Consider the following 12,550-nt stretch of genomic DNA (forward strand, 5'->3'; position numbering starts at 1 on the left):
CCCTAGTTGTAATTACTAATCCACCTTGGATTCCACCGGAAAACAACCGTTTATACTTGTTGGAAGTTGAATGCAAGTTGAAACTTTCCTACTTTCTTTATCCGCGCTTGCTTGACCCACTTTCCGAGGTGAGGTGAGAGCCCAATTTCGTAGTCGTAGAGTAGAATCCAACCTGGAAAGTTATAATTATTAGCATACCACAGAGATGGAGATAGATACAACCGAACAGAAGGATATTTTCGTCATTTTATTAAGTTAGGCATCTCCCTTTTTTTTTCTTACTTCTTACAAAAGCAATGTTGGGTGTGAGTGTGACTTTTTTTTTTTTTTTTCTTTATTTATCAGCAAAATATAAGCAGGAAATCTTTTACAGACACACAGTTTTGATGACCAAAGCGAACCTAACCCCCATGTGACCGTATCCTATATCTTAACCATTTATTTTCAGACACGTGGCGCACGCTGCTTCTTCACCCCCACTTTCTGTCTCTAAAGTCTAGACTCTACTATCCCCCACACTCCTCTTTCTTTAGGTTTGTTTCAACTTTTAACCCTACACAGGTGGCCTTTAGCCTTAAAAGGTAGAAGGGACATTTCACACCCATGCCCATGCCAGCGTTTCAAGACACCTTTCCAGTTTTAAGGGGTGATGAATTGATGATTACCGAAAAAACAAAAAAATGTTTCCAGGATGACCAGGAAAGATGAAGCAAAGCAACATGGAGACTATTTTTAATGGGTCCTACCACAAACCCTAAAGAGTTGCATTTTTCGTTGTTTTTGTTTACTTGCATTTCACAAACTTTAGGCCGATTTTTATTTGTGGTACCCCAGAGAGAGAGAGAGAGAGTTCTAGAAAAGAATGCATTTCATTTTCATTTCATCACGAAGATCATACACAGATGCGCAATTCCACCATGTCATGACAAAAGTAAAATGGCGAAATGATGTGAAGGAAAAAGGAGACCCCCCACCCACTACAAACAATAATACAGCAGCGATGTTACACGACCCCAGACCCAAAAAAAAAAAAGGGAGAGAGAATAAATTAAAAGAAAAATAAGAAAGAAGATAATCCTTTAAACACACAGAGATAAACAAATAAAAACAAGAAATCGGCAGGACTCTATGAGAGGGTCGCATAGATTGGGTTTCTCTCTTAGTTGTTTGGGTTGCTGCGGAATGATCCCAATGCCTTGATAGCTGCCGCTCTCAGAATGTACTGGTGGTATGCAGCTGCAGCGAGTGCTCCAACGAAGGGACCAACCCAGAAGATCCACTGTTCATTAATATTACATTACCACCATCATCAATCATAGCCAGACTACAAATTAATTAAATGAACAAGAATCAGACTAGAAATCCTTTTAGATTTTAGTTAACAAAAAACTTACATGATCGTCCCAGATTTTCTCTCGGTTGAAAATGACGGCAGCTCCAAAGCTTCTGGCCGGGTTAATACCGGTACCGGTAATTGGGATGGTGGCCAAATGCACCATGAAAACAGCGAACCCGATTGGCAAGGGAGCCAACACCTGCAGCGCACAGGAAATAAATATATAAGGAAATTAAACATGAAAAACACCGGCACATCTCGGAAATCCTTGACTGATCACCCCCATAGTCCATAGGCCATAGCGGCATAGCGTATAATTAAGCATTAAAAGCTACGTACAGGGACATGGGAATCGCGTGCGTTTCTCTTGGGATCTGTGGCAGAGAAGACTGTGTAGACAAGCACGAAAGTACCAATAATCTCAGCTCCCAGGGCAGTTCCTTTTGAGTAGCCAGCGTTAACTGAGTTAGCACCACCTCCATTGGCGTTGTAGGCGTGCTTCATGAAGGCCTTCACCAACCCAACTCCGCAAATGGCTCCCAAACACTGAGCAACCATGTAGGCCACAGCACGGATCAGCGAAACCTTGCGCGCCAAGAAAAGTCCAAAGGTTACAGCCGGATTAATGTGACCACCTGTATTTCAGAAGAAGAAAAGCAAATTAAGAAACCACCACACAAGAAAGCTCAAGTGAACAGACAAAGAAAAGAAAAAAAAAAAAAAAATCTACGAGGTTGGGAAGGGTCGAACCAGAGATTCCGGCAGTGCAGTAAACAAGGATGAAAATCATGCCACCAAAAGCCCAAGCTATGCCCAGAAGACCAACTCCAGCGCAGGCGTCGCCCTGCTTTGAGTGACCGATAACAGTGGCCACGGTGACATATAGGAAGAGAAGGGTAGCGATGAACTCGGCGATTAAGGCTCTGTGGAAGGACCAGAGCTTGAGCTCACCAAAATCCAGCAGAGGAGCTGGTGGTGGGTCTGTATAATCCTTCCCATGATGGCCCTGTCCTTCCTCGCTTACTTCCTTGGTCATCTTTCAAGCCTTTCTCTCAAGACCTCTCTTGCGGAACTGCAGAACTCGCTTAATCTCTCTCTAACTCTTCAGTCGTGACTCGTGAGACTGGAGAGAGGGGGAAAGGAGAATTTATGGATAAGAGCTAGGGCTTTCTCCACAAATAAAATATTATGAAAAGACAAAAAATTGAAGTGAGAGAAAGAGTTCTTCAGAGAGAGTAGAAGTAAAGACGAGAGAGATCGAAAGAGAATGGTGGGCCCAAATACAGCGAAACCATGTGACTGGCTAATCATCTCCTTGTACCCCACAGCCCACAGCGCAGCCTGGCATCCAACAAAACAAAAAACCACTCTTCGTCCCTTCCCAACGGTTACATTACATAATACATAATACATACCGTCTCCGTATATTTTTTTCTCCTATACTCTTTTTCCGATACCGTTCTACAAATAATCGGTAACTGTGTGACAGCTGTCCAGAATTGGTGTAACACACCAGTTATCTCTCACTTGAGTCTAGTAACAAGTAAGTATAGGGGGAAAAGCGTGGGGAGATGGAGATCCCTAGTCAGTAGTCCCTACTCCTTGTCTCTCTTTCTATTCATAGTAGAATTCATTTAAAATACCGATAATGCCCTTGTTTTGATCCGATACGACAAATTCATGCCTCGCGTTCTGACGTCTGAGAATTGATTAGTGCTAATAAGTTTTTGTTAAGTAACATTAATGCCCAAATTAGTCTTCTGAAGCGACATTAATTGGACGAAAATGTCCCAGACATTCTTACAATTTATTTACCCATGTAATTCTTCTGCTTCTTTCTTGTTATTTTTTGTCGTCTTTCAGTCCACTTAGCAGCATTTGTTCGAGAAATTCCCGTACTCCTCCCCCCCGCTGGTTGGGTTTAATTTAATTTTATTTTCTTAATTTCTTAAGTAGGTCTTCGCATTTTAAATAGAATGAGCACGCAATCGGAGGACAGGATGAGACTTGCGAATGGTAAATTATTAAGGGATGAACAGGAATAAAAAGTGAAGCACACATTAGATACGATGTATGCGATTTACATGCTAACTAGACAGAATCTCAGAAATACGCTGGAGGCTGGAACAAGGTCCGTGATATAGAGAAAGATAATCTGACGGAACAGAGCGGATCAGCACTGAGCAGATGTTAGAATAGAGCACAACAGAAGTCCATCGACAGCAGGTGATGAATCATGAAACCTGCTGTGGTAGGACCCACCATCATTCCATGAGGATTGACGAACATGTTACCCCCCCACTCTAATCTTTTCTATCTTACCCGCTTGGACGGTATGCAAACACGTCCAGAGAAAAAGTGTTTATAAGAAATCAACTGTCATTCCAATCATTTGATCAGAAAATGGTTTTTTCGTAAGTACTTACTATTTTCTCTACTTGTGGGGTCCTTCATTCCGCTCCATACTAATCAGAAGGCCGATGATACACTGTATTTCTGTCGGTTGAAAATTCCATTAAACTTCCATCTTTCTCGTATAAAATCTGATCTGCCTACTGGTGAGGCTCGCAGCTAAACCAAAATCGATATTATCATCAGACGGTTGCAGCTTTTCGACTTTTATTGCAATGACTGTGATCATCTTTCGATTAGGAGAGATCAATAATCAATTTAAGAGGTGGGGGGACCCAATGGCTTAGATGCTGTTTGGATCTAGGGGTGCGCTGCAGGCTACAAGTATTAACATTCTCTTATTTGAGCTCGGTTAATTAACTGAAAGGTGGACCTGCTGAGAGTAGAGACAGCCCAATAGCTATTGGCTAATTAAAAGTCATGGAGAGAACACATGGTGCTAGTTGGCAAGGACCAGGGAGACATCTGTGGGGTGGGGGCCCATATAGACTCCTTCATCGTTATCTGAAACCTTTTATTTTATAATAAAATAAAAAAAAAAAAAGATGGGGTTGGTTAAGATAGTAAGATGCTTCGTAGTGTGTCCAAGCTGTACATGTTATCCTTTATCTGCACATTTTTCATATAACCACCTAAGCTGGGCCTCATCTTTCCCCCAAAAAAAACAAAAAAAGAAAAGAAATGAAAAAAAGAAAAGCGTTGGCCGTTACAAATAGGGACGCAGCAGGTGGGTCAAACCGTATTTGAATACGGGCAGGCACCTTAAATACTGTGGATGCTCTGATACATCCGTACATCATATATTCATATACGTGGGTCCGGTATCTAACCCGAGACGAATCACTACTGAGTACTCAACGATGTATCATATCTACGGTGCTCCAAGCACCTATTCAAATCAGGGGCACACACATAAATCTTTATGGCTTACATTCCTGGTCGTTCAATCTTGAGCACAGCCAACAGCAAGCCAAGTCACACAAAGCTATGATGATGAAAATAATGAAATAGGAGGCCGGACCTTTTCCCCTCTCTACGAGGAGATGTGGTCCTGCGTCTGAATCGTGTAAAATTTAAATTGGTTTCACTTCCACGGTTCTACCATTTGTTTTTTTACTTGTTTAGCTGCATTTTATCATTGCCCTGTTTTTTTAGCTTAAATTTTATTTTTGTCACTTTCGAGCTGCGTGTCGCATCTTGGACAAACGGCTAGATGTTTCCAGAGTGTTCTTTCTAACCGTTGCGAGGAAGCAAGGGAGAGAGAGAGCGGCGTTTTGCGGCTTTATATTTTGCAACGGTCACATTCTCTCTCTCTAAATATATGCTTTGGTTTGGCTTGACGAGGACTCGAGGAAAACTGAGATGGCATGGGAGATGGCACCACCTAGCGCACGTTAAATGCTGGGGCCCTTGAAAGCAACCTGGCATTTCCGAGGAGATTCCGACGGATAATGATGATGTCTTTAATAAGATATGCTCCCGTTTTAGCTTATTAATGAAAAGGATTTCACGGCTCCATTGACAAAAGTGCCCCCCACCCTCTACCTATGGTTCCAGTGTCTTCTGCGCTTTTTTTTTTCTGAATTTCTTTCATCCATTCTTAGGGAGTCGCGACTAGAGAATCAGCTGGTTCCAGTATAAGATAATATCACCCAAAAAAACCGGTTCTTATCGTTCTATTCATTCTTTTATTTTACTTTGATTTTGTTTAGTGTATAATACATATCAAAATCTATATATATGGTCTATATCAGCATGCCTCTCCTTGTTCTGTTATTCTTATCCTATAATTTCTTTGATTTTTTTCTCTCTTCTTCCCACCATTTTCGTCAAGTCATATCACTATTATCGCACCAATTACTCAAAAATATTCTTACAATCTCTCTTCTAAAATATTTTTTCTAAGCCATTAGGAACATATCATGTTTCCCCACTCCCCAGTCAATTCCTAAAATCTCTCTTCCCAATCTATGTCCACTCTCTTTCATTTAAAATATTCATATCAATTAATAAATAATTAAATACTGTTAATATTTAATCCAACCCATATCCATTGAGTATTAAATATTGGTTTTATAAAAAGTTAATAAATACGGTTTATAAATTACCAAAATTAATAAATATTGTTATTAATTAACTAATCATGACTTTTTAAAGTATTTTGGGTAAATATTGTTATATTCATGTAATTAACAACATTTTAAAGAAATTGAAAACTCTTTAACTAATTCCTATAAAATTGAGAATTATATTTAACAATTATCAAAAAGTATAAAATTTTAGTTATTGTTATTATTATGGTTAATAACCAAATGCAGATGAGGGAATAAAATATTATAATACTGGAAAATGAAATTATTAATTAATTTATATTGAAAAATAAAAGATAAATTAGTGTAATTTTGTTAATAAAGTACCTAATAAAAATAAATATTTAATAACAATTTAAAATAATTTTCAACAAACCACCATAATTACACAATTGTAATAAATTTTTCAAAATTTTTCAGAAAATAACATTGTGGAAATTAAAAGATATAAATTTTTTTAATGTTTATTTAAAATGTATTAAATAATTAATAAAAATTATTGGACTATTTTAGAAATTTTAGGAAAATTTATTACATTTGATAAATTTTGGAAAACTATTAAAAAATTATGTAATTTTCATTGTAAATTATTGCAAATTAAAGATAAAAGAGTATGGGAAAGGGAAAGTGTATTTTGAACCAATAATTACACAAATTATTAAGATAAATTAGTATAATATTGGAAAAAGGAAATTATTGATTAGTTTATATTGGAAAATATAAGATAAATTAGTGTAATTTTGTAAGTAAACCATTTAAAAATAACTCAAATTATTTAATAACAATTTAAAGATAAATTTAAATTAATTTTCAAAGTTACACAAATGTAATAATTTTTTAAAAGTTTTCATAAAATTACATTTTTGAAAATTATTGACAATTTAATGCACTTTTAGAAATTTACCATGTAGTTGTTACTCAATATATCCTTCTAACCATTTTTTGTCATCAAATTGAATATTGGGTTGATAGGGAGTGGGCACTTTGCCTTCAACCCGCCCAACATTGGGGATAGGGCAAGGAAATTCAAGTATTCTCCATCATTGTTGAGGAGTGGGCTCCGAGCCTTGAACTCACCCAGCATTGAGTAGGGAAATTTGAGGATTCCCTGTCCCTAACAGGGAATGGTTGTCTATCTTTGAACCCGCTTGACGCTAGGGATGAAGTGAGGAAATTTGAGGATTCCCCGTCCCTAATGGGGAGAGGATGGCTTGCCTTGAACCCGCTTGACATTGGGGACAGGGCAGGGATGGGGTAGAATGTCTTGACTACAGGGCAGGGATAGGGATGGAGTTTCCTGCGCTGAACCCGCCCCATTGCCATTCATATATAATTGTTAATTATTTGTTTTATTAATGAAAATATTAGCTTTTGTAATTATTTTTATTTATGTAAAGTCAATCAAAATTTTATTTAAAAATAATGAAAATTAGTATAAACGATTAATAAAAAAAATTATTAAAAAAATATTTATTTATATTAAATTAACAATAATTATTTTCTGTAAATCAACATTAAATGAAAAATATAATTTTTAAATTTTTAAATATTAACAATAACTTTAAATACTTTTAGTTAATTAACATCAAATTCTAATTATTAATAGTAAATAAAATTATTCAGCCTTTCATACTTTTCCGTACATCACACGAGTCTCCGCTTGTTATATAGATATGTAATTAATCGTCCGGCCCTTATCAATTCGCTTTCTTATAATTAATTAAATTAAAAGCTAAAATAAAATAAAGGGGGAATGCCATTCTGATCTATCAATTTATATTGCCATAAAATTATTGTATCTATCGTCTCGTCGCCCCCCCGCATTGTGTCAGCATTCAGCTGATTTTGGAAGAAATTGGTCCATCCCATCTATTCCTAATTCCTACCTTTCAAGTGTCAGCATATCATGATGGAAATTTGGAATCTTGGATGATGCCGGGTTTGATTTATTTGGCCCAAATCTTTAGACTACATTTGAAAGGTGAGTACAAATACAAATTTATAAGCGTAAAACTTTGTATTTTGTATTATTTTTTACGAATTTATATTTTATATATTTATTTTTATAAGGAAAAGGTATAGTTAAGTGAATCCAAATATGCCTATTCGGATCGTTGGTTCAATAAAGCAATCCAAACAGCTAATGAAAGAGAATGGCTGAGTAGCAATCTCAATTCTCATCCGATCCGTATTTATTTATTTATTTGTTTTTGTTAGGGGGACGGGGGGGAGGGGGGGGTGGGAAAGAATATCCGACTCTGTGGATGACGATGGTATGTTTGTTTCCGAATATGCGTATAATCGGGAATAATAAGACGGAATCAACAAAAGTGGGAGTGGGGCCTCAATCATTGATAACCACAAGGTTACCACTACAGACTGTGATGGATAAATGTTAATGGTCGGCTGAATTTAAATTTTAAATTGTAGTTATAACCAATTAGAAAGAAAGTATGTTTATCTCCTAACCACCAAATAAAATAATATAGAATTATTTTGTTGAAATGAAGTTAATTAAATCTTAATTTAGCTTTTGTCAGACTTGAAAATAAACATGGTGAAGTCAGTCTCAATGGATGTGGTCGGTGTGGAGGCGGAGCTAGAGAATGGTCGGTGTTCGCATTCCCACGTCAAAAGGATGGAAGACTTTTGAAGCTAGTAATGGGTCGGCTTAAACAGTACACCCGTTTTGACCCAACGGATTCGGTTTGGGTCATGTGAATATTTTTGTTTTTATTTATTTTTTAAACCATTACTTCAGCAAAAAAAAAAAAAATCAAAATATTCTAAGTCTCGAACTGTAATTTCTGTTTTGAGAAACAAAGAATTAAGGGTCTGTTTGATTTATAGGTAGAATCGGAATAAGAATCGTAATCAAAATCCTCTAGAATCAGAATTGAAATGATCTATTCCCATAATTTGTTTGGTTCAGACAGGAATACAAATGGGAGTTGGAATCAGCAAGAATGAGATTTCATTCCTAAAGGAGGGCAGAGAATGACCATTCCCTCAAATGGAGAAATGCCATTCCTGCAGAAATGGGAACAGGATTCTAATTGTGTCTATTCTGACTCCAAACCCTTATTCTTGCACACCAAATGAGGCTTAAGCTGTTTTTATTTAATAAAATGTTTTTTTTTAAATCATCAAAATAATGGTTTTTAAAATGGAAACAAACTTATAAATTTATGAAATAAGATGCCAAATCTTTGGTGTCGGTTTTGTAAGACTTACAACCAAGAACATGATTTTTATATATTTTATGTTTTTCCTTTGAGAATCGATTTATGTTCAAATAATCAAGAACAATAAAATATTTATATTTTCAAATATAAGCGTTAGAATTTAGAAATATCATATTACAAGATTTTGCATCGTACATATTTTTATTTATAATCTTTTCAAACTAAAAAACTGAATATTAGTCAGATAAACAGGATGCCTCCCTTCAATTCAGAAAATTACAAATGCTGGTTGCGCTCATATGCTTTTCCCCAATTATAACTGTGTTTGCCATACAATGCGCTGCATTAATTTTTCGTCCGTTTACGTGATAAATTCACAGCAGACAAAAAAAAAAAAAAAAAGTTACCTGATATGAGCTATCAGCAGCATTTTTCATCGCTCAACCGCTCATATGTCAGAGATGATCATGACGTGGGCTGGGCTCAGGTCAGGTTTGACAGTGTATAAGTGTATTAACGGCCTTTAGATTGATTAGGCCTAATAATATGTCTGGGCCCATGATGGATATCTGGGCTTATCCGGAAAGTTATATACGGACCAAGCGGGGCTGGGAAGAAAAAAAAATCTGCTTGGGCTGGAAATTGTGGGCCGGATCAGGTTATAAATGAGCATCCTAACTCATATGTAGAATTTTGTCATCGGCAAAATGTGTTGGTCTAAAAATTTTCATGAAAATTCAGGTTCGCTTGTAGTGTTGGCATGGCAAGGTTTTTCATATGTTTTTGAAACTTACCGAAAAAACTCATATCACCCCAAAAGTGAAAAATGAAAAATTTGGGAATCTGATCATCACTCTTCACTCATGGATTGAAGTGAGACAGTGAAGCGCACGCCTCAAGTCAAACCCTTCTTGCCTCATCTAAAATTCAAGAAAACTACATAATAGCTTAACTAATGATCTGTGGATCCTAAGAGTTGGCAAAATCCAAATAGTACATTCAAGTAAATGGCAATGTTACATACGTGCACAAACAAGGTCAATTGTGTAACAACCCTCAATTGTATCATATAATTGAACTTGGATTACACTTGCAATATTTCACAAACACACGGAATTGATGATTATGTGTGTTTATTAGAATTGAAAATCATGAGTAGGTGTTGGATTAAATTTATGGGAACTCGATATGGATGGACAAATTTGCTCAGTAATCAGGAGGAAGTAACTTAGGCTCCATTTGGATAAATTTTTGCTTTTGTGCTTTGGGTGTAAAAATTAAAATTGAACCAAAAAGTGTTTTGAGTATTTGGTAATAATTGCTTTTATTAAAATATTACACTCTAAAACCAAAACACTTTTTAAACTCTAGAGCAGAAATCCTAAATTCTGCTTTTGGATTTCAAAAGCACAAACCCTGAAACTTATTCAAACGAAACCTAATTTGTGGATTGGATAGCAGGTTTTATTTGTTGAATAACAAGTTATAAAGAAACTATCTAGTGTTATCGAATTTTTTCCTTTTATATTCCTTTCTTGAAAGATGCTACGATAGATAACGTGTCGTTTTTCTCTAAAGAGATTTTGATATGTATTGAGCCGTATCAGCTAATATATATTGTATTAGAAGCTTCCCGATACATCTCTCCAAGGGGTGTAACCCGATTCAAGAGGTACACGGGCCTTAAATCGATCCCTCTGAACCAGATCGAGGAAAAAAAACTAATAAAAAGGGGGGAGTGACACACTATAATCCGGTACACCCCTACCGGCCTATCGGACTGTATTGATATTCTAAACCTTTTTTGTACATATATGGAGGTTTTGGTGAAATGGTAAAAACCTTCGTATTTACCTAACTTACTCAACCCCTGTAGTTTGAGGTTAAAATTCTTTTGAATTTTCTCAATTGGGCTTCGGCTGACAAATTCAGGCTTTGAGCTTGGCCCAGGCATAAGGTCCAAGTTTCAGAATTGAGAACAAGTTGGCCTTTGAACTCGACTCAAGTGATCAAGCCACCTGAGTTGCACTCCCTAGCATGAGATCCCCACTTTTTTACCCCCTTCCACCAATTTGCCACCGGCTGAGGTTGGTTTGTTTCAGCAGAGACACTAGCTGTTGGTCACCGCCGGTTGGAGAGGGAGAGAGTGAGCATGAACAGAATTAGGTTCAGTGCAGCAAAAGAGTGAGAACAAGAGGAATCTGGCGGGAGAGGAAAATGAAACAAATGAAACTAACGATGTTTACTCTATCTCGCACATTTGAAACATGCATGCGCTTGCCCTAATAGAATCCGGACTCCCAAACATCACCCAAATCACCCAGATTTAGCTCTTCATATTCAAAATAAACCAACTTTACTGGTTGATAGAAGCTGAGATATTCTCTGACAGTCATTAACCCAACCAGACCACCGTATCTCCAGCCTCTAGATGACTAGATGGATGCTAATATGCGAAAATGTGGTTTCCTTATTATGAGATTATCTCCAGAAGCCAATGTGATGGCCCAAACTGAGGTGTCATGGAAGTGGTTCAACTAGGGTGGGCGAAACTGCCTAAACCCAACTAGGTTGTTTTGGGATTTAGGTTGAATTGGGCTTGGCTGGGCCAGCTTAAGCTTGTCCTTAGGCCTCCCCATGTTGGGCCATGCTTTGGGCTATGAATATTACTCATAGGGTCTGCTTTGGCTTTGACCATAACCAGTCCGCCCTACTTGCACCCCATATATGGACCTTGAATGATCCATGCTTGAAAAAAGGAAATTAAAAATATCAAACTGTGGGTCTTTTTTTATAATCAAATTGGTATTATCGGTTTTTGAAAAATCGGTAACTGAAATTGAATCGAAGCCAATCAGTTAATTGGTTGACTGGTCCAGCTAATTGTCGATTTTTCAGTTTTTTAATTTTTATAATACATATTATAAAAAATTATAAATATATATATATAATATTATCTTTTAAATAATAAATAATATATCATATTATATATATATTATTGGTTAAACTGGTTGGTTCGGTTAACTATTAATTTTCTATATTTGTTAACCAAAACAGAAGTGATACCTTCAATTTTTTAAAAACACTGAATCGAAATCAAATTAATGTATTGAGTTAACCGATTTTTCGATTTTTTTCTCTCACCCCTCGTACACATAGATAGATATGATATCCACTAATAAAGACAATAAAGTTGGAATCGTGGTAGAGAGGGAATGAAGATAGCTGCAAACTCAACTCCCACGCTTTTATTAGCGACAAACATGGATTGTGGCTTCCCTTGTTTTGTCAGAAAGATTAGACAAGCACGTGGAATAAAGGAAAATTACAAAAACCGTAGTAACTAAACTAGAATCTTGTACCGATACAACTGTGGCAGCAAGAGGTTCATTGAGGGGAATTTGGTTGAGAATCTTTTAGAATAGAGACTTCAACATTATTAGTAGGCCAAGTTTCTGGTTGGGAAAATTTTCGCTGCTCACTTATACTGTGCAACGTGATGCCACAATATCCCTATAAAAATTGAC

At 36.6% G+C, this 12,550-nt stretch overlaps 1 protein-coding gene across 1 annotated transcript; it reads right to left on the reverse strand.

Annotated features, from left to right (window-relative positions):
- Window positions 1-850: 850 nt before the first annotated feature.
- LOC104603647 (aquaporin PIP2-7-like) lies at window positions 851-2,553 on the reverse strand. Its single transcript, XM_010267725.3, has 4 exons — window positions 2,087-2,553; window positions 1,676-1,971; window positions 1,395-1,535; window positions 851-1,279 (listed from the first exon to the last, which is right to left on the reverse strand). The coding sequence occupies exons 1-4, from the start codon at window positions 2,370-2,372 to the stop codon at window positions 1,160-1,162; spliced, it is 843 nt and encodes a 280-aa protein (XP_010266027.1). The 5' UTR covers window positions 2,373-2,553; the 3' UTR covers window positions 851-1,159.
- Window positions 2,554-12,550: the final 9,997 nt, after the last annotated feature.

Source organism: Nelumbo nucifera, chromosome 5 (genome assembly GCF_055504915.1).
Source record: "Nelumbo nucifera cultivar China Antique chromosome 5, China Antique-T2T, whole genome shotgun sequence".
Lineage (NCBI taxonomy): Eukaryota > Viridiplantae > Streptophyta > Magnoliopsida > Proteales > Nelumbonaceae > Nelumbo > Nelumbo nucifera.

Bases quoted from the DNA above. Each gene is read 5' to 3' on its own strand.
- LOC104603647 (XM_010267725.3), bottom strand. From the start codon at position 2,372: ATGACCAAGGAAGTAAGCGAGGAAGGACAGGGCCATCATGGGAAGGAT. The intron at 1,972-2,086 runs GTTCGACCCTTC...TCTGAAATACAG, and splicing joins CTGCACTGCCGGAATCTCTG to GTGGTCACATTAATCCGGCT. The intron at 1,536-1,675 runs GTACGTAGCTTT...TGTGCGCTGCAG, and splicing joins CACGCGATTCCCATGTCCCT to GTGTTGGCTCCCTTGCCAAT.